Source organism: Onychostruthus taczanowskii, unplaced genomic scaffold (genome assembly GCF_017590055.1).
Source record: "Onychostruthus taczanowskii isolate IOZ18803 unplaced genomic scaffold, ASM1759005v1 scaffold64, whole genome shotgun sequence".
NCBI classification, from domain to species: Eukaryota; Metazoa; Chordata; class Aves; order Passeriformes; family Passeridae; genus Onychostruthus; species Onychostruthus taczanowskii.
Genome location: NW_024504122.1, coordinates 3,072,352 through 3,091,229, shown reverse-complemented (window position 1 = coordinate 3,091,229; position 18,878 = coordinate 3,072,352). Strand labels below are relative to the sequence as shown.

The window sequence follows — 18,878 nt, the reverse complement described above, 5'->3', positions numbered from 1 at the left end:
AGGCAGACAGGACCCGGAGGCCGGGGGCCGGTGCCGGGCAGGCGTGGGAGGGGGGTCCCGCCCCGTTCCGCCCCCGGGGGGTGGCGGGGCGGAGCAGCCGGGACGGGCGGGACCCCCCTCCCGCGATGCCGCCGGGCCGTGTCCCCCCGGCCCGTGCAGCCGCGGCTCGGGGAGAACAAAAGGCAGGAGCGGGAGGAGGCGCGAGGAGGAGGGCAGGCGGCCACGGTGGGGGGATAAAAGGCTCAGCGAGGACCCCCCCCTCCTCCTCTGCCCCATGTCCGAGCCCGCTCCGCCGCCCGGCATGGCCCGCCCGCCGCTGCCCGCCGCTGCCGCCTTGCTGGCCGCCGCTCTGCTGCACTGCGCGCCCGCCGCGCCCGCCCGCCGACACAAGCCGGTGAGTCGGGACCGCCGGTGCCTCCCTCCGTGTCCCCCGCCGCTCTCCGATGCTGTCCCGAGGGCGGTATCTCCCCGGCAGATCCTCCGCTGAACGGGATGAGCCGTCTTCCCCCCGCCGCTCCATCCACCCCCGAGCCGCGCTCGGGATGCCGGCACGGGCGGCGCTGCCGGCAGTCACCGGCCGCGGGACGGTGCCCCTGCCCCGGCCGTGCCTCCCGCTCCGCGGGCTCCTCCTGGCTTGTTGGGGAGTTTTCACAGCCGTGTTCCCGAGGGAAAACGGGAACCGGGACAAGGAGAGCTTAGGAGAGGACGCGGCATCCCCCGTGCTTCACAGGCAGTAGAGCCCTCGCTGCTGCTCCAACACCCCCTGCACGCTGTGCTGGCAGCTCCGAGAAGTCACGGGGAGACGGGACTGAAGGGATGAATCAAAGGCGCAGGCAGGAGAGGAGCAGCAGGGCTCTTTCTTCCTGCACATGCCCGCCCGATCCCAGCACCTGGGACGGAGCTGCGAGCAGCAGGGACTGCGCTGCCGGAGAGGAGCAGCGGCGAGCGGGGGGCTTGGGGGACGGGGGAGGACAGAGAGCTCCTTGTGCTGGGAATGTGTGCGTGTGTAATCGGGTTATTATGGACATGCGCTTGGCTGCTGTGCCATGAAATAATAACAGAGTAAATGCCCAGTAGCAGCCCAAGGGGATTAGTTCAGGTTCTGTCGATGGTTTTATTATCAGCTCTGTCATCTGAGCACTTTCTAACTTGGCTGCTAAATCTGCTGTGGGCTGGGACTTGGCACAGAGCAGCCCTGGCCCCCAAAGTGCTCGCATTCCTCCGAACGAAATGTCACCGTGCTTGGCCCCGCTCTGCCTCTGGGGAAGGTGAGGCCAAGCGCTGCTGGTGGCACCCTGCGCTCCAGGAGTGACGCCGCTCTGCGGGCTTCAGGCCCGTCCGAGGGCAGCAGGGGATGGGCTGGGAGGGCAGAGCTCCGCCCGCACAGAGCTGCAGACTGCCGGTTCCCGTGGGACACTGCTGCGATGGCAGGTGCCTCCTGCTCTGCCCTGTGCAAGCTGGGAAGCTGCTGCTCCTGGAGGAACCTGCACAGCCCTGCTCCTGGTCTGGCTGTCAGCAGGGACCTGTGTGGGTCCTGGGGAAGGGAGAGCCAGCGTGGGTTTCACCCTCTGAGCTCGAGCCCAGTCCAGCTGCCCATGTCACCGTTCGTGTCCTTGTGCCAGTGCCCTCAGCTGCTGACTGCCTGCAGAGCTGCAGGGGCTCAGCTGACTTGGCTGGTAGCCCTTGAGGTGGAAGTACACCACAGTGCTGGAGGGCACAGAGTCAATGCAGGGGTCAGGGCTGCTCAGACTCCTGGTCCATCAAATCCACTGCCATGCTCCACAAGGTTCCCCCAGGTGGCAGTCTGCCAACAGAGAGGTGATTTCTTCCCCATCCTAGGCTAGAGCTCTGCTCTGTGAGTGCTAATCCTCCCTCCTGGCTGGAGCAGTTCCAGGTGATACTCCTGCAGGTCTGTTTTGTTCAGGAATGCCTTGTGCTCGTGAGTTGGACCAGCCACGTGGAGCTCGGGGTTTCAGACTGATGTGTTTGACTCAGCCTTTGCAGAGATGGTGGCTGCATTGGTTGGGTTGGAAATGGACAGGTGATCCCCCATCCTTTCAAACAGCAGTTCTGTCATCCCAAACAGCTGCTCCTCCGGGTTCCTCATATGCTGTCAAGTCTTCTGAAGGTTATTCTGCTGCCTCCGAGGCGCAGGCAGTTTTACAGGATGGAGGCTGGCAGCCGCGCTCCCGCTGCCCTCCGGCCAGGCAGCACGCGGGTGCAGGACAGCTGAGGTGGCACTGAGGGCTGACAGAGGCCACTGTGCCCTCTCTCCCAGGGAGCTGTGCCACGCCATCACGTGCTCCCTTCTCCGACTGCTCCCAGCCTGCTGCACAAAGGGATGTTTCCCTCATGTCTGACAGCAGCTCATTTCCTGTCTGGGCACCTTTTGCTGTCAGGTGATGAATGAGAAAGGAGCCAAGGGGCTGAGCCGGGAAAAGAGATTCACACTGCTGTGAGACAGAGCACAGGAGCTGTGCCAGTACGTGGGCTAGGCAAGGAGGGTGCAGCAGTGCGCTGCAGGGCTGTTTGTGCTCCGGTCGTGAATCGGGACGGCAGCAGCTGAGAGGGGAGAGAACCCAGGGCTAAGATTCGCTTTAGAGCCAGGCCACAGGGCAAGCTGCAGAAGGACTTGTGTTCTTTGAGGCAAACTCTAGAGCTCCTTCACTTTTACATTAATGCCTAAGGAAAGAAAGAGAAAACTGAGAGCAGAATAAAGGCTGGGTCTGGTGTCCACTGTAAAACTTGAGAACAAAAGATCAGCAGTCCTCGGGCTGTGCACGCGCAGACACTGAATTCCTGCCCTGCCTTCGGCTCCCCTGGGAAATCAAAGCCCCTGCATTTGTTGGGAAGGTCTCTCTCCGTGGAGAAGTGGTGGGCACCCTCCCAGCTACCACCATAACCCGTCAGGGGTGCTGCAGCTGTCCCCCTGAGCACAGCAGGTTCCCTCTGGAAGCAGGGCACTGCCTTCCCCACAGCCCCCGCCTGCCTCGCTCCGGGCTCGGGCAGCTCCCGCAGGAAGGGTTTGATTTGCACTCCTTGGTTTGGCTATTTAAATCCTGCAGTCAGCGCTGGGGTAATTTTAGGCATGTTTATCTTCTGCTCTGGGAGAGACCCAAGACACATGTGAGTAGTTATTCTGCAGCGGGTTTGTTGTGTTTGTGCTCCACGGGCAGCACACACACACCCTGCAGTGTGGCAGGGCTTGGGGTGCAGCTGGCAAAGCACATCGGGAGGGAAAGGAGAGGAGAGAAGCAGTTTGGGGAGGATCCCCTCTCCAGGTTATGTTACACTTGCTTCCCCCCACTTATCCTGCCCTGGCACCATAACTTGTGGGGCTCTGCAGAAGAAGGGATGCACTGTGTAGGAGTTTGAAAAGGATTTTGGGTGGAAAGCTGTCCTGCAGAGATGCTCATTCTACTTCTTCCTACTAAGTAGCTCTTTCCTACTACTTTCAAATATATGGACAGGTAAATAAAGGGTTTGTGGGTGTTCTTGTACTGGGGATGGCTCAGCCAAAAGCAAATGGGAGCACAGCTGAGTCTGCACATAGCTGCCCAGCAAAATGAAAAGCAGGGCAGTTCAGAGGTTCACTGAGGCCACATACAGGTTTTTAGATGCTCGCTGAGATCCTGGTGCAGATAGAGGAGTCCCAGCAAGGACAGACAGGTGACCAGACTTCCTCCTCTTGGTGGATTTAGGCAGGAGAGAGGCACTGGTAGCTCATGGCTCCCCTTAGCTTGGATGTAACTGCACAATGAACAAAACATCTCAACCCCCTTGCTCCCCTGCCAGCAGTGTGCCACATCCTAGAGCAGTTTCTTCATTTCAAGGGGAATTCTAGGTCATCAGATTAAGGGCTCTTGAAACCTTTTGCTATGTCAGCATCCTGGGGCTTGTTTGCTTTGTAAGTACTCCTGTTTCTGGCAAACTGTTGCTTGGGTGACACCAGCAGCTTGGTTGTGGTGCTGTTGATGGAATAGTCTCACAAACTGTCACATAATTAAAATGTCTGATAATAAAAATAGTCCTGTAGTGTTTATTCATTTGCTTTCTCTTGTTACACCAAAGCCTGGTTCTTCTCATTCTGTCTGTGGCCATAAACATTTGCAGTCTATAATGTTTCATGTTCCATGTTGCTTAGGAAAAATAAACATTTTCCTTTTTTCATTGCCAACAACAACTACCACCAAGTAATCCGGAAACAAACTGTCAGGGCCCGGGAGGTAGTGCTGGATGGTGCCATGGGCTGTGGGAAGTGAGGGGAGAGGAAAATCCAACAGTTGTGCACAGCCAGGCACTGCAGCAGCTCCTGTTTGGCCTCAGCCTTTGTGCTCTCCCTGCCTGCAGTGGGACCAGGCTGCAGCCAGCATGGAGGAGTCCTGGAGCTGAAGTATTTTGTGTGAGCAAAGAATCCATGGAGGGGTTGGGAGACCTTGTCCTGGGGAGGAAGGATCAATAAACCTGGTGGCTTTGCCTGGGCATTGTTTCCACCAGCAGTGCCTTGACCAGGAGCACATTTAGCTCGGGGTTAGGCCAGACCACGATCATGTTTCTGCCATGAAGTTCCACCTGCAGCATCAGCACCTTCCCAGCCCAGGCTGCTCCTGGAACACAACCTGACCAGAATGAAGCTGGTTCCAGTTTTGCCATTAACCATCAGCTGTAGCTGCACTTTCAAATCCAACCCCTACAAATCCATGCTGAATGAAGCTGGTTCCAGTTTTGCCATTAACCATCAGCACTTTCAAATCCAACCCCTGCAAATCCATGCTGGGCTGAGAGGCAGGCTGCACAAAAAGCTGTCTCTGCATTAGGAGAACAATGCTGATCTCAGGCAGGAATATTGCTGTTCAGGGGGTGCAGAGCCCTTGGGGGCATGGCCACCCCGCAGTGGACAAAAATGGGTGAGAGAACTGCAAGAGAAAGCATCTCTACTATTTTTCCTCACAGAAATAAGGGCAGGAGTGCTCTGAGGTGCAGGCTCATAGGGAGGAGTGGGATAATGCTGCCAGCCAGAGGCAGCAAACACCAGGGCCTTGGAAATGCTCTGAGTAACAAAAGGAGGAAGCAGAAACAGAAGCAATGGAAAAGCAGGAGCAGAAGGGACAGGGAAATGGAGACAAAGTCCATGAGCTCATTCCCCAAATGAAGAGGAAACAGCCCCAGTGACAGGGGAAGCACCCAAGGCTGATGGATTCAGGCTGTAACTTGTCCAGTCACTCCTGTCTGACAGGGAGAGGGGTCTCCTTTCATGTCCATGCCACGGGAGCAGCCAGGAACCCAGGTGATTACACAAAGAGGACACAAGTTTAAGTTCAGGCAGGCAGAGGAGGATGGAGCCAGGCACAGGAGAGCCCTGGGTTTGTCAGCCAGGCACCAGCCCCACCCCTGAGCTCACTTAGGCACGGTGCTGCTGCTGCTCCACTGCAGCTGCTGCTGCTCCCGGGGCTCTGCAGGGTGAGTGCTGCCCAACACCAGGAGGTTAAAGATGCTCCTGGCTCCTTGGGATGGCTGGAACACTTCCTGGGAAGCTTGGCTGGTGTTCATCTGGCTCCAGCAGACCCAGAGGTGATGGCTGCTGTATCACAGCACTTGAAGGCTGATAAAGCTGTGAGGAACTGAGTGGGCAGCCTGTACCTCCGCTGTGGTTTCTGCTGTCCCGTGGGATCTGTCCTTTCCCTCCTGCTCCCCCTCAGCCTTTCAGTCACGAGGCTGCAGGAGGAGGCACTTTCTTTGTGAGGAGCTGTGACCAGCCTGCAGCACAGCCCTCTTTGGTACAGCTTTGCTCCTCTGCTGTCCTCACTGCCCTCAACCCTTGGTTTAAGGCTGGAATCCTCTCTGTGCTTGTGCTGTGTTCACATTTACTGATGAGCCTCTATTGCAAAGCCCTGGCCTCTTCCTCGACCACAAGGCAGCTGTTCCCATGCCCAGCTGTGGGTTATGCAGGGAGGGGCACTGCAAGTGCCTGCACACGCTCAGCCAGAGGCTCAGATCTGTTTTGCACTCTGCTGGGACAAACCCTGGCACTTTCCTTTGCTTTTGTGTTCAGGAATCCCCTCCCCTCTGCTGGTGGGATGGCACCAGTGGGGATGCCCTGATGGGTGCCCAGCAGGCAGTGCCCTCCTCCCCTTCCCCTGGCAGCTCTGCAGCAGCCTGGGCAGCAGCAGGGCCCCAGTGAGCCCCGAGCAATGCAGCCGGGGTGTGGTAGCACAGCTCAGGGAACAAAGCAGATCTCCCCACGAGAGGGAGGGCTCGGCACTGGCTGGGAAGGATGCAACCTTAAGCAAGCGGACACGGTATCTAATCCCTGGGAAGTGCCTGCAGCAAGGTGTGTCCAGCCAAGGAGGCCAAGATCTGCAGCCTGGGTGTCCCCTGAGCATTGTTTGGCAAGTGGTTTGTGCCTGTCACATTTCCCCTTGCCTGCAGTGGCATTTTCCAGCCCTTTCCTGCCATGGTGCTAATGTCGGTGTGGTGACGACAGGGAGAGAGGCACTGTTTGTCCAGGGGCACACACAGGGCAGGTCCCACCTCCTGCTCCACCCAGAGCCACCCACAGAAGCACCCACCCCATCCAGGACTGGGTCTGCACAGGGCAGGAGGAGCAGGGAGGGTCCTGGTATTGCAAAGTGGGGTTTGGAAAGCTGGGATTCATAGCAGTGCCTTGAGCTGACCAAAGGGGGAGAGCAAAGCTGCCTCTGCTCTGCCTCTGAGCAAGGGATTCCTCAGGGCAAGAAGGAAACAGGCAGCTTCTCCTCTGCTCCTGGTCAGAGGAGAGTGATAACCCCCAGTTCATGGCAGTGACCCCAGCCTGTAAGGAAACTGGCCTTCCCAGGAGGGGAAAGTGCAGAGCATCATCAAGGCAAAAACCAGGGGTAAGGCATCTGGGTCACCCCAGCCCACCCAGCCACCTGAGCACTTCTTCAGGGTTTCCCTGTGCTCCTAGGCCCTGCACTTCCTGGCCTTGGAAAACCAGATGCATTCCTCACCCCAAGGCCTCAGGTGCCAGGATCTGGCAGTGGGGGCACCCAGGAGCAAGGGGCTGAGCAGCCCTGCAGGCTGTCTCTGGTGACACAGCTGCCATTGTGTGCTTCGGTGTCATCGGCGCTGACAGCAAGCTGCTGGCCAGAGCATGAACCTTGTCAGCTTCTCCTGCCAGCTGTCCTTTGCAGCAGTAGCTGCCAGCCCAGGCAGGGTGCCAGGTGGCTCTCAGAGAGCTCCTCTCAGAGGACAGGTACCTCAGCCTGGCAGGGTGCCAGCCTCAGCAGGAGCAGCCCGGTGCAGGCTCCTCGGAGCCCAGCCCGTGCTCCTCCTCCCCCTAAGCCCTGCATGGATGCTCAGTGCGTGGCTGGTGCCTTGGGCAGCTTTTGCTGCTCAGGATGTGAAAAGGGCTTCTCTCTCTGCTGGTGCAGTTCCTGTGGGGTGTGAGAGTGCACTGGGACCCCAGGATTGTACCAATGGCTCTGAGGCACAGGCTGGCAGGTGCCCAGCCACCAAGGGTGTCTGTCTGTCTGTCTGTCTGTGGAGGACCAGCCAGCAGGCAGGAGGGGTGACAGGCACACCAAAAGCCCAAAGTGATGTGCAGACACCCAGAGTGCAGCCTGTGTGCCCTGCCTGGCTCCCCTGTCCATCCGTGCCTGGCTCAGGGGCACGGGCCGGGAGCTCAGTGGTGGAATTGATGCCAAGGCCTTCACACTTCATTCCAGCCCACGTGAATGGGCTCATTGTGGAACAGAGGGTGGCAGCATGTGGATTACAGCATCATGGCAGCTCTGGCACCATGCCAGCCTGACCCCCGTGTCGCTGGCAGGGCAGCCAGGAAGAAGGCAGCTCTTTGCAGAGGAAGAGAGCCTGCCTAAAGGCCAGGTCCTCCCTCTGGAGCCTGCCTGTCCAGCTAGAGATGCCCCACTGCAGCATCTCAGCTCCTCCCTGCTCAAACACCTTTAATTTGCTGCATAAAATCAGCAAAAAAAAAATCTGTGTTTGGCCCTCTGCAGCACAGCGATGTGGATCAAGCACCTCTCACCCCACATGCCTCACAGCAGCTTGGAGGTGACACCTGGGTCGTGTTTCATGGTGGCAACATGGGAAGGAAACCAGTGGAAGTCAGCTAATTAGCATTAATTAATGTTGTCAAGAGAAACCTTGTTTTTCCAACCAAGTGTGGGAGAGCCCAGGAGATGTTATCCCGAGCAGAATCACAGGCGCAGGAGGTGAGGGGACACGGCGCAGTCCTTCCCTCAGGCAGTGGTGGGGGCTGCAGGGACAGTCTCTGCTGCTCCCTGCCGTGGGCTGGGCTGTCACCCACATCCCTGTGTCCGGCTCTGCCGTGTCCACTGGCCCTGCTGAGGGTGCCAGGGCAGCAAGAGGACACCACGGAAGGGACAACAAGGAGCACAACTGCGTACTGGGGACAAGAGATTTCCTCCCATTAATGTCACCTCTCCCCGAGGCCAGCAGGGAATAAAGGATGTAGGGCAAAGGGGGAGAATTTATTCCCTAGTGATTTGTTTTATACTTGAAGGGTCTGGTTCTCATCCACAGCCTGCAAAAGTATTTCCTGCCGGCCGGCTGCCAAGGAAATGTGGACCAAAAATAGCTGAGTGCTCAGTGGGTGCCATGGCACGACACAGTGCCCCCCAGGTGTGAGCCAGCCTCAGAGCAGGGAGCATGGCGTGTTTGTGGGGAGCAGGCTGTGCCCTGCCAGTGGGGAAACAGCCCTGGCAGAAGTGAACTGTGCCGCAGGGCTGCTGCGGGCTGCCCACTCCTCTGCATCTTCACGGACACTCAAGTCGCGCTTCTGCTTTTGCCTTTCAGGACATCTCTCGAAAGCACCACACCTGGAAGGAGCAGGCTCCTTGGCTGGCTGCCCTGGTGAACGCCGTGGGCACGGCTGTGCCTGCCAAGGGCTTCCCCGCGGCCGCCGCCGGGCCCCGGGCCGGCTGGAACCCGCGCCGCTGCGGCGTGCCCGACCTGCCGGCGCTGCCCGACGGCCCCGGCGGCCGCAACCGCCAGAAGCGCTTCGTGCTCTCCGGGGGCCGCTGGGACAAGAGCAACCTCACCTACAGGTAAGGGAGGCCTGCCATGGCAGCCAGGCTGGTGTGGCACCCAGGGGGGTGTGGCACCCAGGGGGGTGTGACAGCCAGGGTGGTGTGACACCCAGGCTCGTGTGACAGCCCGGCTGGTGTGACAATCAGGCTGGTGTGACAATCAGGTTGGTGTGGCAGCCAGGGGGGTGTGACAGCCAGGCTGGTGTGACAATCAGGCTGGTGTGGCAGTCAGGCTGGTTCACTTCTCCCTGCCCAAATGCTCGGTCTGGTATCTCTGGAGCTGGGATGTGACTGTGAGAGGCACAGGGGCCAGGGGAGCCAGATGCCAAACCACGGCAGGCTTGTCCCCAGCACCTCCTGAGCACACTCCCAAACACAGCTGCCCTCCCGTTGTGCACAGCCATTGCCTCAGCCCCGGGCAGTGCCACACCAGCACCCCTGGGCACACAGGGTCACTGCCCTACCCTGTCACTGCCCTACCCTATCACTGCCCTACTCTGTCACTGCCCTCACTCTGTCACTGCCCTCACTCTGTCACTGCCCTCACCCTGTCACTGCCCCACTCTGTCACTGCCCTACTCTGTCACTGCCCTCACACATGCTGAGCTGAGCCCCCACCACCAGCGCTCTCCTGCTGTGTCTCTGCCCCCACAGCCACCCCGCAGGGGGCTCACCTCACAGTTTATTTTAAGATTTTTTTATTCAGCTGTTTTTGATGGTCTCATAAACACCACTTCAGTATAAAGTTTTGCCCAAATCACTCCACACATTCTCAGTTGTGAATCTGCCCAAAACACTGGCGGGAGGGTTGTGCTGCCTCTGCAGCTGCCCTCAGGGGTATGAGTGGAGAAGTGAGCACAGTCATATGGACCTTGACAGTATGTAAATCATCTTGTGCTTAATCCAATACAGGAGACAGTTCCTCACACCATCAGGAAGCTGCAGATAACAAAGGCTTATTCCTTTTTTTTCTTTTTGGTCAGTAGTGTTAAAGAAAGAATTACAGAAGAGATTTACACTAAGCTGTTAACATTACTGTTAATGGAAGGGAAAGAAACTTCCCTCTGTGGAAGACATTTCAGTCTGCTCTTGTTATTGGAGGAAGTGGGAGCAACTCAGTGAACCCAAGTTTCCAGGGGCAAAAAATGTAGTGGTTAAGGAGAAGACATCACATCACACCACTCTCAGGAATCTTTGTGGTGGTGGCCTTACAGGGGATAGACCTGAGAAGTGCTGTGGCACCTCAGAACAACATAGAATCTGCAAAACTCTCCAGGGAACTCACCTCTGGCACATCAGGCCGAGGGTTTCAACACTGATGGGATTGATCTGCTGCACATGTTGCTTGGTAGAGGGTGCTGGAGCAGTGCATGTGTGGATTGGAGATGTTCTGGTGCTGGGAATGGTGGTCCTGGTGATGCTGATTGTAGAGCTGGCGCCTTCATGACAGCCCACCCGTGGGATGCTCTCCTCATCCAGTGTCTGTTGCCTTCCAGAATCATCAGGTTCCCATGGCAACTTGTAAAAGCTAAGGTGAGAAGGACCATAGAGGAAGCTTTGAAAGTCTGGAGTGATGTGACCCCGCTGACCTTCACCGAGGTGCAGGAGGGACGGGCTGACATCGTCATCGACTTCACCAGGTGGGCACGGCGGGAGCACAGCCTCCCCCTGCCAGAGGAGCAGGGCTGCAACCAGAGCAGAGGCTGCCAGCACACAACTCAGGCACTTACATGGGGGCTCATTTCTGCTGTCAGACACTGGGCTCGTTTTAGTTTTGTCAGTCGTGGGCTGCTCGGTGTGAGTGCAGCTGTTCCACTCAGCACCATTACTGACCATTCATTAATTTTCCTGGTACATTTACGTTTCTCTGCCCACAGGCTGTTTTCTTAAGCGTTTGTTTTGACTTTCCATCTTCAGGTCCTCCATCCTGTCCCTTGACTGAAGGATGTAACTGTCTGCCCAAAGACAAATATAGTTTCTTGGTTAAGGGAATCTTGGCTCCTGGCCTGAAATTCCCTTTTGGCAAAATACTCACTGGGGCAAAGGCTTCCCTGAGCTGCATGTTTGCACAGAGCTAATGAGGGCAGTGGAGACTGTCCAAGCAGTGATGTGATTTCCATGCTGTGTATTTGTCTCCCTCAGCTCTCTCAAGTGGCCACATCTCTCATGGGTTTCCTTCATTACTCATCAGTGGCTTGGCTTGAGTGAGGACCTGAGAGTTTGGCTGGGTTTGCTGCCAGCTGCCCCTCCACAGCCCCCTACCACCCAGAAATATCAGCTCAATCTTGGCTTAGGCAGTCACCTCCTTAGTTCTTTAGGCTCCACAGTCAGCTCTGGGCTGGAAGCTGGAGAGGGGAGGGGGAGAAATATCCCTGAGAAAACATACAAACTCCCCAGAGCTTGGTGTGACTGAGATCTGCTTCCTTAGTGCTTGGTGTGATCTAGCTGCTTCCTTGGGCTCTGGAGCAGAATTTGGCTTGTGGCAATTGGAATTGCTCTGAGCAGTTGATCTAGACCAGCGGGATGAGCTCAGGGTGAGAATGAGAGCTTCTGTCCCCTCTCAGTGCCTCCCACCTTTGGCTATGCGATGCTGGAGCTCCACGGCCCTTTGTCTGAGGTGCAATGTGTCTTCCCTCCAGGTACTGGCACGGAGACAACTTGCCTTTTGATGGGCCTGGAGGGATCCTGGCACACGCGTTCTTCCCCAAAACACACCGGGAAGGAGACGTGCACTTTGACTATGACGAGACCTGGACGATTGGGAACAACCTGGGTAGGCACTGTTTCAAGGGGAGCTGTGGGTGCTCCAGGATGCTTGTCAGTGAACTTGGAAATGATTCCCTGTGCTGTGAACAGGGGCCCTGTAAAACTGAGAGGGAACAGCTATTTTTGTGGTGAGCATTGTCATCTCCCACTGGTTAGAAGCCAGCTGTTAGCATTCAGGTCCAGGACCCCGGCTTCCCCACGGATTCCTCCTGTGTGGGGCAGCAAGAGATGGCTCTTCTGCCCAGCCACGTGCCCTGCCACTGGGGAATTGCACCCAGCATTGGCCGGAGTCATTGGAAATGAAACAAGGAAAGGATGAAGGAAAACTGAGGCTGGAGCTCTGTGTGGCACCGTTGTCTTCCAAAGAACAGCCTCGGTGCCAGGCCCTGCAGGCATTGTTCACCCTCTGCCCTCAAACAAGTCCTTAAAGGGAAACCAGCCAGGCTCCAGCTCTGTCCCATGGCCTGGGAATGCTCTGACCATAAACAACACCACATCCAGTCAAGACTCTTTTTAAAATTTTTGCTAATAATAGATCCAAGCTGGTAGCTCTTTGCTTGGGCACTCAGGGTCTGGTGTCACAGTGTCTCATGAGATACTGCACTCTCATGAGATACTGCCTGGGACCATCTGGAGCAGTGCCCAGAGCATCAGTTTCTGGAAGACTCACCAAAATTAACCCGGGTCAGCTCCTCCTTCTCCTTCCCAGTTTATCTACATGGACAAAGAAATAATCACAAAACCCAAGTTAACCCCAGGCCTCTCTGGGGATTCCCAAAAATGTTGGCCATGTCAGTGGGCACCCCAAAGCCCGTGGGGTGCCACTGCCATGTCAGTGCCAGCTGTAGGCCACTTTGGCTGCGTGGGGCACAGCACTGCTGTGTCTCCAGCCCCACTTGTGCTGACCCAAAACAAGAATCACAAGCACAGGACCTCTTTGCAGAGGGGTTTCTGCTCCTGGGGCAGGGGTGGGCTCTGTTGGTTTTCACCCTCTGTTGTTGAAGAATTTCCTGCATTCTCCCATAAAACAGCATTGGGGGCAAACCAGAGAAGCAAAAGTGGACCCAGTTCCCATCAGAATCCATGGCATTCCATGGCATTCCCCGCTTCTGCCCCCCTCCCATATCATCCATAAATAACTGTTGTAAAAGCTCTTTGGAGCTAATTGCCATTTAATATGCTGAAAAGAGCTTTACGATATAAACATGGATAAATCCTTGACTCAGCTCTCAGTGAGACAGGGAAATCCTTGGCCTCATTTACTGATGGGAGAGCATGAGTGTGTCCTGGGGTCACTCCAGGGCCGTGCAGGAAGCAGGTCCCAGGTGGAGGACCATCCATGAGGGACACAGGGATGCTGTCCAGAACAGCTCCTCCAGCTGTGCTGTTGTGCACCTCCCCTGCAGAATCTGACAGCACAGCTCATCTGCCAACACTGGAAAGCAGCAAGTGAGGAGCCTGCCAAGCTAAACAGAAGTGTCTGAAAGTTTGTAATAAATCACTGGCATGGAAATCCCACTCTCTCAGCTGACCTAGATGTGTTGATTTAATCAGGTCAGTGCTGTGCAGATTCATGGCTTCCAGGTAAAACTGGCCAGTGGAGGAAGGCAGGGCTCACCTTCCCCTCCACCCTTCCCAGGGGTTCCTCCCCACTGTATTCTCCCTGCTCCTGGTGCTGACAAGTGACCTGCTCCCCTGGAGCCAGCAGGGAAATCCTGCTTGGAGCACCAAGGCTGCCTGACCCACATCCCTGCTGCTCTCATCCCTCGGGCTGCAGCTCAGAGGATTTCTGACTGAATATGCTGGGACATAGTGAAATTTACCAGCTTTAGAAAAGACCCTTTGGAAGCTAAACAAAACCTGCCAAACAAGACAAGTTTGTGTACTGAAATCCGCGTTTCCCCCTCTCCTTTCGTAGATGCTCCAAGGTCATGTATTCCTAAAACATGGTCTCCCATAAATCTGTTTAAGTCTGGTGAAGAAGTCTCAGACCTTGACATTAGATAATCTTTTATGGATTTATTTCTAAATGACACCTTCTTGACACAGTCCCCAGACAAGCAATAAATGAGCTCCCTCTGCTGTCTGTAACAACCCCTTTGGCAAGTGTTAATCCCAGAGCTCTCTCACCAACACCAGCATCTTCCACAGTGGCTGTGATCTAACTGGGACTTGCTAAACCTTCAGCTCTAGCCAACATCTGCTTCAAGCTGGGTGGACAAACACCAACCTGACCACACCACCTCCTACACCTCTGGTCTAGACTTCCTTCTCTGTGCAAATTTCTCCTTTCCAAAAGTGCACGGAAAATCCTTTTCTTCCTGGTAGCTGAGGAGGTGGCAAGAGCCTCTGACAACAGAACTGCAGACTACCAACATGTCCAGGTTAATACCCACGTGTATGAATTGACTCATGGCGCTTCTGAACCAGTGAACTCCTTTATTATGCCCTTAAAAAAAACCCAAAAAAACCCCAAAAAACCACAAACATATTTTTGATCTACACAGGAGATATCCGGGAACAACACAGTTGGAGGTAGATTTCTCTTCCCTCTTTTTGGACTCCTACAACACATGTCAGTGTCTGGTAACTGGTAGGAACAAGCCCAGGAGGCCAAAGCATGTGAGTAGACAAAAGTATCTTCCATCTTTTCCCTTGGTAGGCACTGACCTCCTGCAAGTGGCTGCCCACGAGTTTGGCCACGTGCTGGGCCTGCAGCACACGGCTGTCTCCAAGTCCCTGATGTCCCCTTTCTACATCTTCCGCTACCCCCTGAGCCTGAGCGAGGACGACAAGCAAGGTATCCAGTACCTGTATGGGAAACCCTCACTGCATCCTGACCCAACCCCAACCCAGCCAGCAGAGCTGCCCCAGCCAGACCTCGAAACAAACGAGATCACCAACGTGGAGGTGAGTGCAGGGCTGCTCTGTGCCCTTCCCCGACACCCTGGCTGGGGCTGCCCCGGCAGCAGCCCGAGTTGGTGTCTGCCTCTTCCACCATCCTGCACATCCCAGACCCACGGCTGGCACTGGGACGTGCAGGGAGGGGATCTCTGGGCAGCCCGTGCCCAACCCAAACGGGGCAGCTGCCTGGACACGGGGCCTTCCCCTGGGCTCAGGGTGGCAGCCCTGACCCGCCGTGCCCCGGCAGGCCCTGCAGCCCGACGCCTGCCTCACGGCCTTCGACGCTGCAGCCACCATCCGAGGGGAGCTGTTCTTCTTCAGCTCCCGCTACGTGTGGCGGCTCCGCGCTGGAAAGCTGCAGGACGGCTACCCGGCTCTGGCCTCTCGCCACTGGCAGGGCATCCCCAGCTCTGTCGATGCCACCTTCGAGGACCCTCTGGGCAACATCTGGTTCTTCCAAGGTAAGAGCTGGACTGTGATCAGATGGCTCAGAAATCTCAATTACTTAGGGGTAGTCAGGACCCAGCAGGTTCCTGGGAGAATAAATCTGGAAATCCTCAGCAGTCCACTAATCCTTGTTATTTCCTTCCTTATCTATTTATACTTTTTATCAGGTATTGAGGACAGAGAACAAGGGTTCGCTTTTGTTTTAAACACAGCCACAATATCCCACTCTCCTTCCCTGGAACACAAACATTTGTAATGAGCCTCTGCCCTGGCAGAGGAAAAGGAAGGAAACATTTGCTCCATCTCTCCGGCTGTCATGGGAAGCACTGTGCCAGAAGTGGACCCCAGCAGTTGCCTGGTTGTGCCTGTGTCCCCAGGGTCCTGCTTAGGGTGGGGACAGCATTTTCTCTGCTCCTCAGAGACCTGCATGTGGAACTTGGCTACTACCCCATGGCTTTATGAGCCCACAGGCAGCCTGGGTGCAGAGCCAGGCAACCTGCAGCAACCAGAAAGATTAGGAATGAAACCACCTCCTGGCCACCTCTGGGGTCCAAGGCCAGCAACAAACCCTGTTTCAGCTCCACTGCTTTCTTTAATGCTCCTCCCAAGTGGAGGTTTAATAGCAGGGATGCAGAATGACCTGGGAACTCATTGTGGGTGTGCACACCCTGTCTGCACTCCATGAGACTGAGCACCAAAATCACACCAGTGGCTCTGCAGGCAGAGCTCCTGCACGAACACATTTCTGAGCACCTGACCTGCACACAAGGGCTTACAGTGCTAAAATTGGCAGGCTCCTACGGTGAGTTAAAATGAGATAAGGGGAAAGTATTACATGCTGTAGGCTAATTACAGAGATTCCCATTTTAATCTAATCTGGAACTCTGCTTCCAGTCTCTATATCAACTTGGCAAATTCTTCCTGGATTCTGCAGCTTGCTCCTTTCCAGCCACATGCCCTCTTTGTGCCTGTGCATGCCCACATGATTTCCAGGTGCTGAGATTGCAGGGCAGAGGCTGGTCCCTCCAGCCAAGTCCTTTGTAACTTCCACAAATAGAGAAAAATGCTGCTGAAATGGATCTTCCTGTCCCCCAACACCCCCCAGGCTGGACTGACATGGGATGCCAATGCATTGACAGCATTTTGGACACACAACAGTGGCAGCATCCATTACACTTGGAGGAGTTTTGCCTCTCAGGCACAGCTTCCCGTGGGAGCTCTGCCAAGGCCCCAGCTCCTGTTGCACAGTTCACTGCCAAATGATGAGAGTTTTTGACCCCTTGTTTCCCTTTTCTGTCTCCTCAACAGATTCTCAATACTGGATTTATGATGGTGAGAGACGGGTATCTGGCCCCACCCCAATCGTGGAGCTGGGCCTCCCTGCATCCCCAGTGCAGGCTGCTCTGGTGTGGGGGGCTGAGAAGAACAAGATCTACATCTTCAGTGGCGGCAACTACTGGCGCTTCAACCCCCAGAGGCGCCAGGTGGACAACATCTACCCGCGGGCCATGGCCGACTGGCGCGGCGTGCCGCCGGAGATCGACGCCGCTTTCCAGGATGAGCTGGGTCAGTGCAGCAGCACAGCCTGCTCTGCCTGGCAGCACTGCAGATTCACACGGGGCAGTAGAGGCCATTGCCCAACCACAACACGTCCCATACAGTGTAGAGGGGCAGTTGCCTCCAGTGGGGAGAGAATTGAGAAGTTTCATTCCCATTAATTGCAGCAACTGGTATGTAAGTGTATGATAGAGAGAAGGCAGATAACTGACCAAGGAATGGTCACAGAGTGCTGCCCACCTCTCACTGCTGCTGCCAAAGGAAGTGATGAGAAGACAACAGAAACACTGCCCACACTTCTACCCGGGGAGCTGAACAAAGAACAGGCTGCTTTTGGTATTGACCAGTCCTCCCCTGTGTGCCCCATGCTGAAAACAGTAGGGCAGTGCCACAGAAACACTGGGGACAGCCAGGGTGCTTGGGATGACAGGTGTGGTGAGTGCCTCTTTCCTCTCTAAGGAAGAAGTGAAACAACTCCCCACTGCTTCCAGAGCCGAAATTCCAGGGCAGCTTGCCCACAGAACAGATGCTCTGAGCAGGTCTTCACAAGTTGCCTGTCCCTGTCCTAAAAATCCCCTACACTCACAGGGCTGGGTCACTACAAGCGTATTTAAACCCACCAGGAAAATAAAATAAAATCCATCCTGTGTACTGTCCAAAAAGTAAAACTAGACTTTTTATCTAAACTAAAACAGTGTGAAAGAAAAGTGAATGCCGCAAGCCTGGGTCCAAGTAAAATCTCCTGCCACTTGCAGCTCTCTTTCAGTACCGCATGTGTTGCAGAGTGTCAGCTGAACAAAATGCCAGCAAAGAGCTCTGAGCCACATGAATGCTGCCTCTCCTAAACCTTCCTCTCTCACCCACAGGTTTTGCCTATTTCCTGAGGGGCCGAGACTATTGGAAGTTTGACCCAGTCCAGGTGAAAGTGCTGGAGGGCTACCCACGCCAGATCAGCCAGGACTTCTTCAGCTGCACACCCTCCTCCAACTCCTTCAGATGAGGGGCATGCCTGTGTCCTCCACACTCCCCTGTCATCTCCCTTTACCTCCAGCAGCCACACAGAGGGTTCCCTCTGCCATTCCTGGCTTCCTTCCAGGCTCAGCATCTGACACAACAGGTGTCTGTCACAAGTGACAAAGTTTGCTCCTCTCCAGTTCCAGCAGCCCCTGCTTCAGCTGCTATCAATGTAAAAGCAGCTGCCATGTTCTTTACAGGCAAGGGAGGCCACTCTCTTCTAGCAATAGCATCCCAAAAGCCATCAGGCCAGCCTGGAATGGGATCACGCTTTCATAATTAATCTGAACCCATCCTGTAGAACTGATCCACGGCATTTCCTGTGTTTACACAACTCACTGCGGCAGCCCTTCGCTGCTGCAGACGCTGGCCGAGGAGGAATGACCCCCGAGCCCGGGGCTTTGAAGGACAGCGGCCCTACCTGCAGGGGAGGAGCACTGCTGCCAGACCCACTCCGCCGGGGCAGCCGTGCTGACTGCCAGGGCCCTGCCGCAGCCCTAGCCGGCTTGACCTTGTATCCCTAGCATGCGTTAGGATTTCGTACCGATCTGTATAGTGACAAGGGGCCGCCTCCCTCCCTCCCTCGCTCCCTCCCCGGTGCTGGGTGCCAGTGCTGGACACTGCCCCGCGCTCATCCCGCCGCGGTTCCCATCCCGGGATGCTCAGATGCACTGATTGCTCGTACCGCCGTTCCGGGCCCGGGCTGGCACCGCAGCCCCGCCGTGCCTGCCCGGCCTTACACCGAACACCCCGGGCTGCGAACAGCCCCCTCCCCGTCCCAGCCGAGCCCGGGTGCGCGGCGCGGCGCTGGGGATGTGCCGGGAGCCGCGGGCCCAGCGCAGCCCGCTCCGTGTGTATTTATGTTCCGCCCCGCCACAATAAAATCCGCCTCTTTTCTACATCCCGCCGTGCCGCCCGTGCCTCCTTCGCCCCGCCCGCCGCATGCGCGCAGCGGGCCCGCACTAGGGGCCGGGCCGGGCCGGGGGATGCGGGACGCTCCGCTCGGGGCGGGCAAGGGGCGCAGGAGAGCCATGGCGTGGGGGGAGCGGCCTTCCGGCCCCGCGGGTCCCCTCTGCCCCGGTGGGCGCTGCCCGAGGGCCTCAGCCGTGCTGGGGGGACGGGAGGGAGCGGTGCGGCCCC

General features: G+C 56.4%; 1 protein-coding gene across 2 annotated transcripts; it reads left to right on the top strand.

Annotated features, from left to right (window-relative positions):
* The first annotated feature begins 94 nt into the window (after nucleotides 1-94).
* On the top strand, nucleotides 95-18,622 carry MMP11 (matrix metallopeptidase 11). 2 transcript variants are annotated; one of them, XM_041420495.1, is made up of 8 exons: nucleotides 95-394; nucleotides 8,818-9,068; nucleotides 10,547-10,690; nucleotides 11,690-11,823; nucleotides 14,479-14,726; nucleotides 14,968-15,181; nucleotides 16,476-16,733; nucleotides 17,591-18,622. In XM_041420495.1, exons 1-8 carry the CDS (start codon nucleotides 275-277, stop codon nucleotides 17,722-17,724), a joined length of 1,503 nt encoding a protein of 500 aa, XP_041276429.1. In that variant the 5' UTR covers nucleotides 95-274; the 3' UTR covers nucleotides 17,725-18,622. The 2 variants fall into 2 exon arrangements, with proteins under 2 accessions (XP_041276429.1, XP_041276428.1); XM_041420494.1 differs by lacking the exon at nucleotides 17,591-18,622 and having other exon boundaries at nucleotides 16,476-17,387.
* The last annotated feature ends 256 nt before the right edge of the window (nucleotides 18,623-18,878 follow it).

Coding starts and splice junctions, on each gene's coding strand:
- MMP11 (XM_041420494.1), top strand. CDS start 275: ATGTCCGAGCCCGCTCCGCCGCCCGGCATGGCCCGCCCGCCGCTGCCC. Junction 9,069..10,546: donor AAGAGCAACCTCACCTACAG/GTAAGGGAGGCC, acceptor GTTGCCTTCCAG/AATCATCAGGTTCCCATGGC. Junction 14,727..14,967: donor ACGAGATCACCAACGTGGAG/GTGAGTGCAGGG, acceptor GTGCCCCGGCAG/GCCCTGCAGCCCGACGCCTG.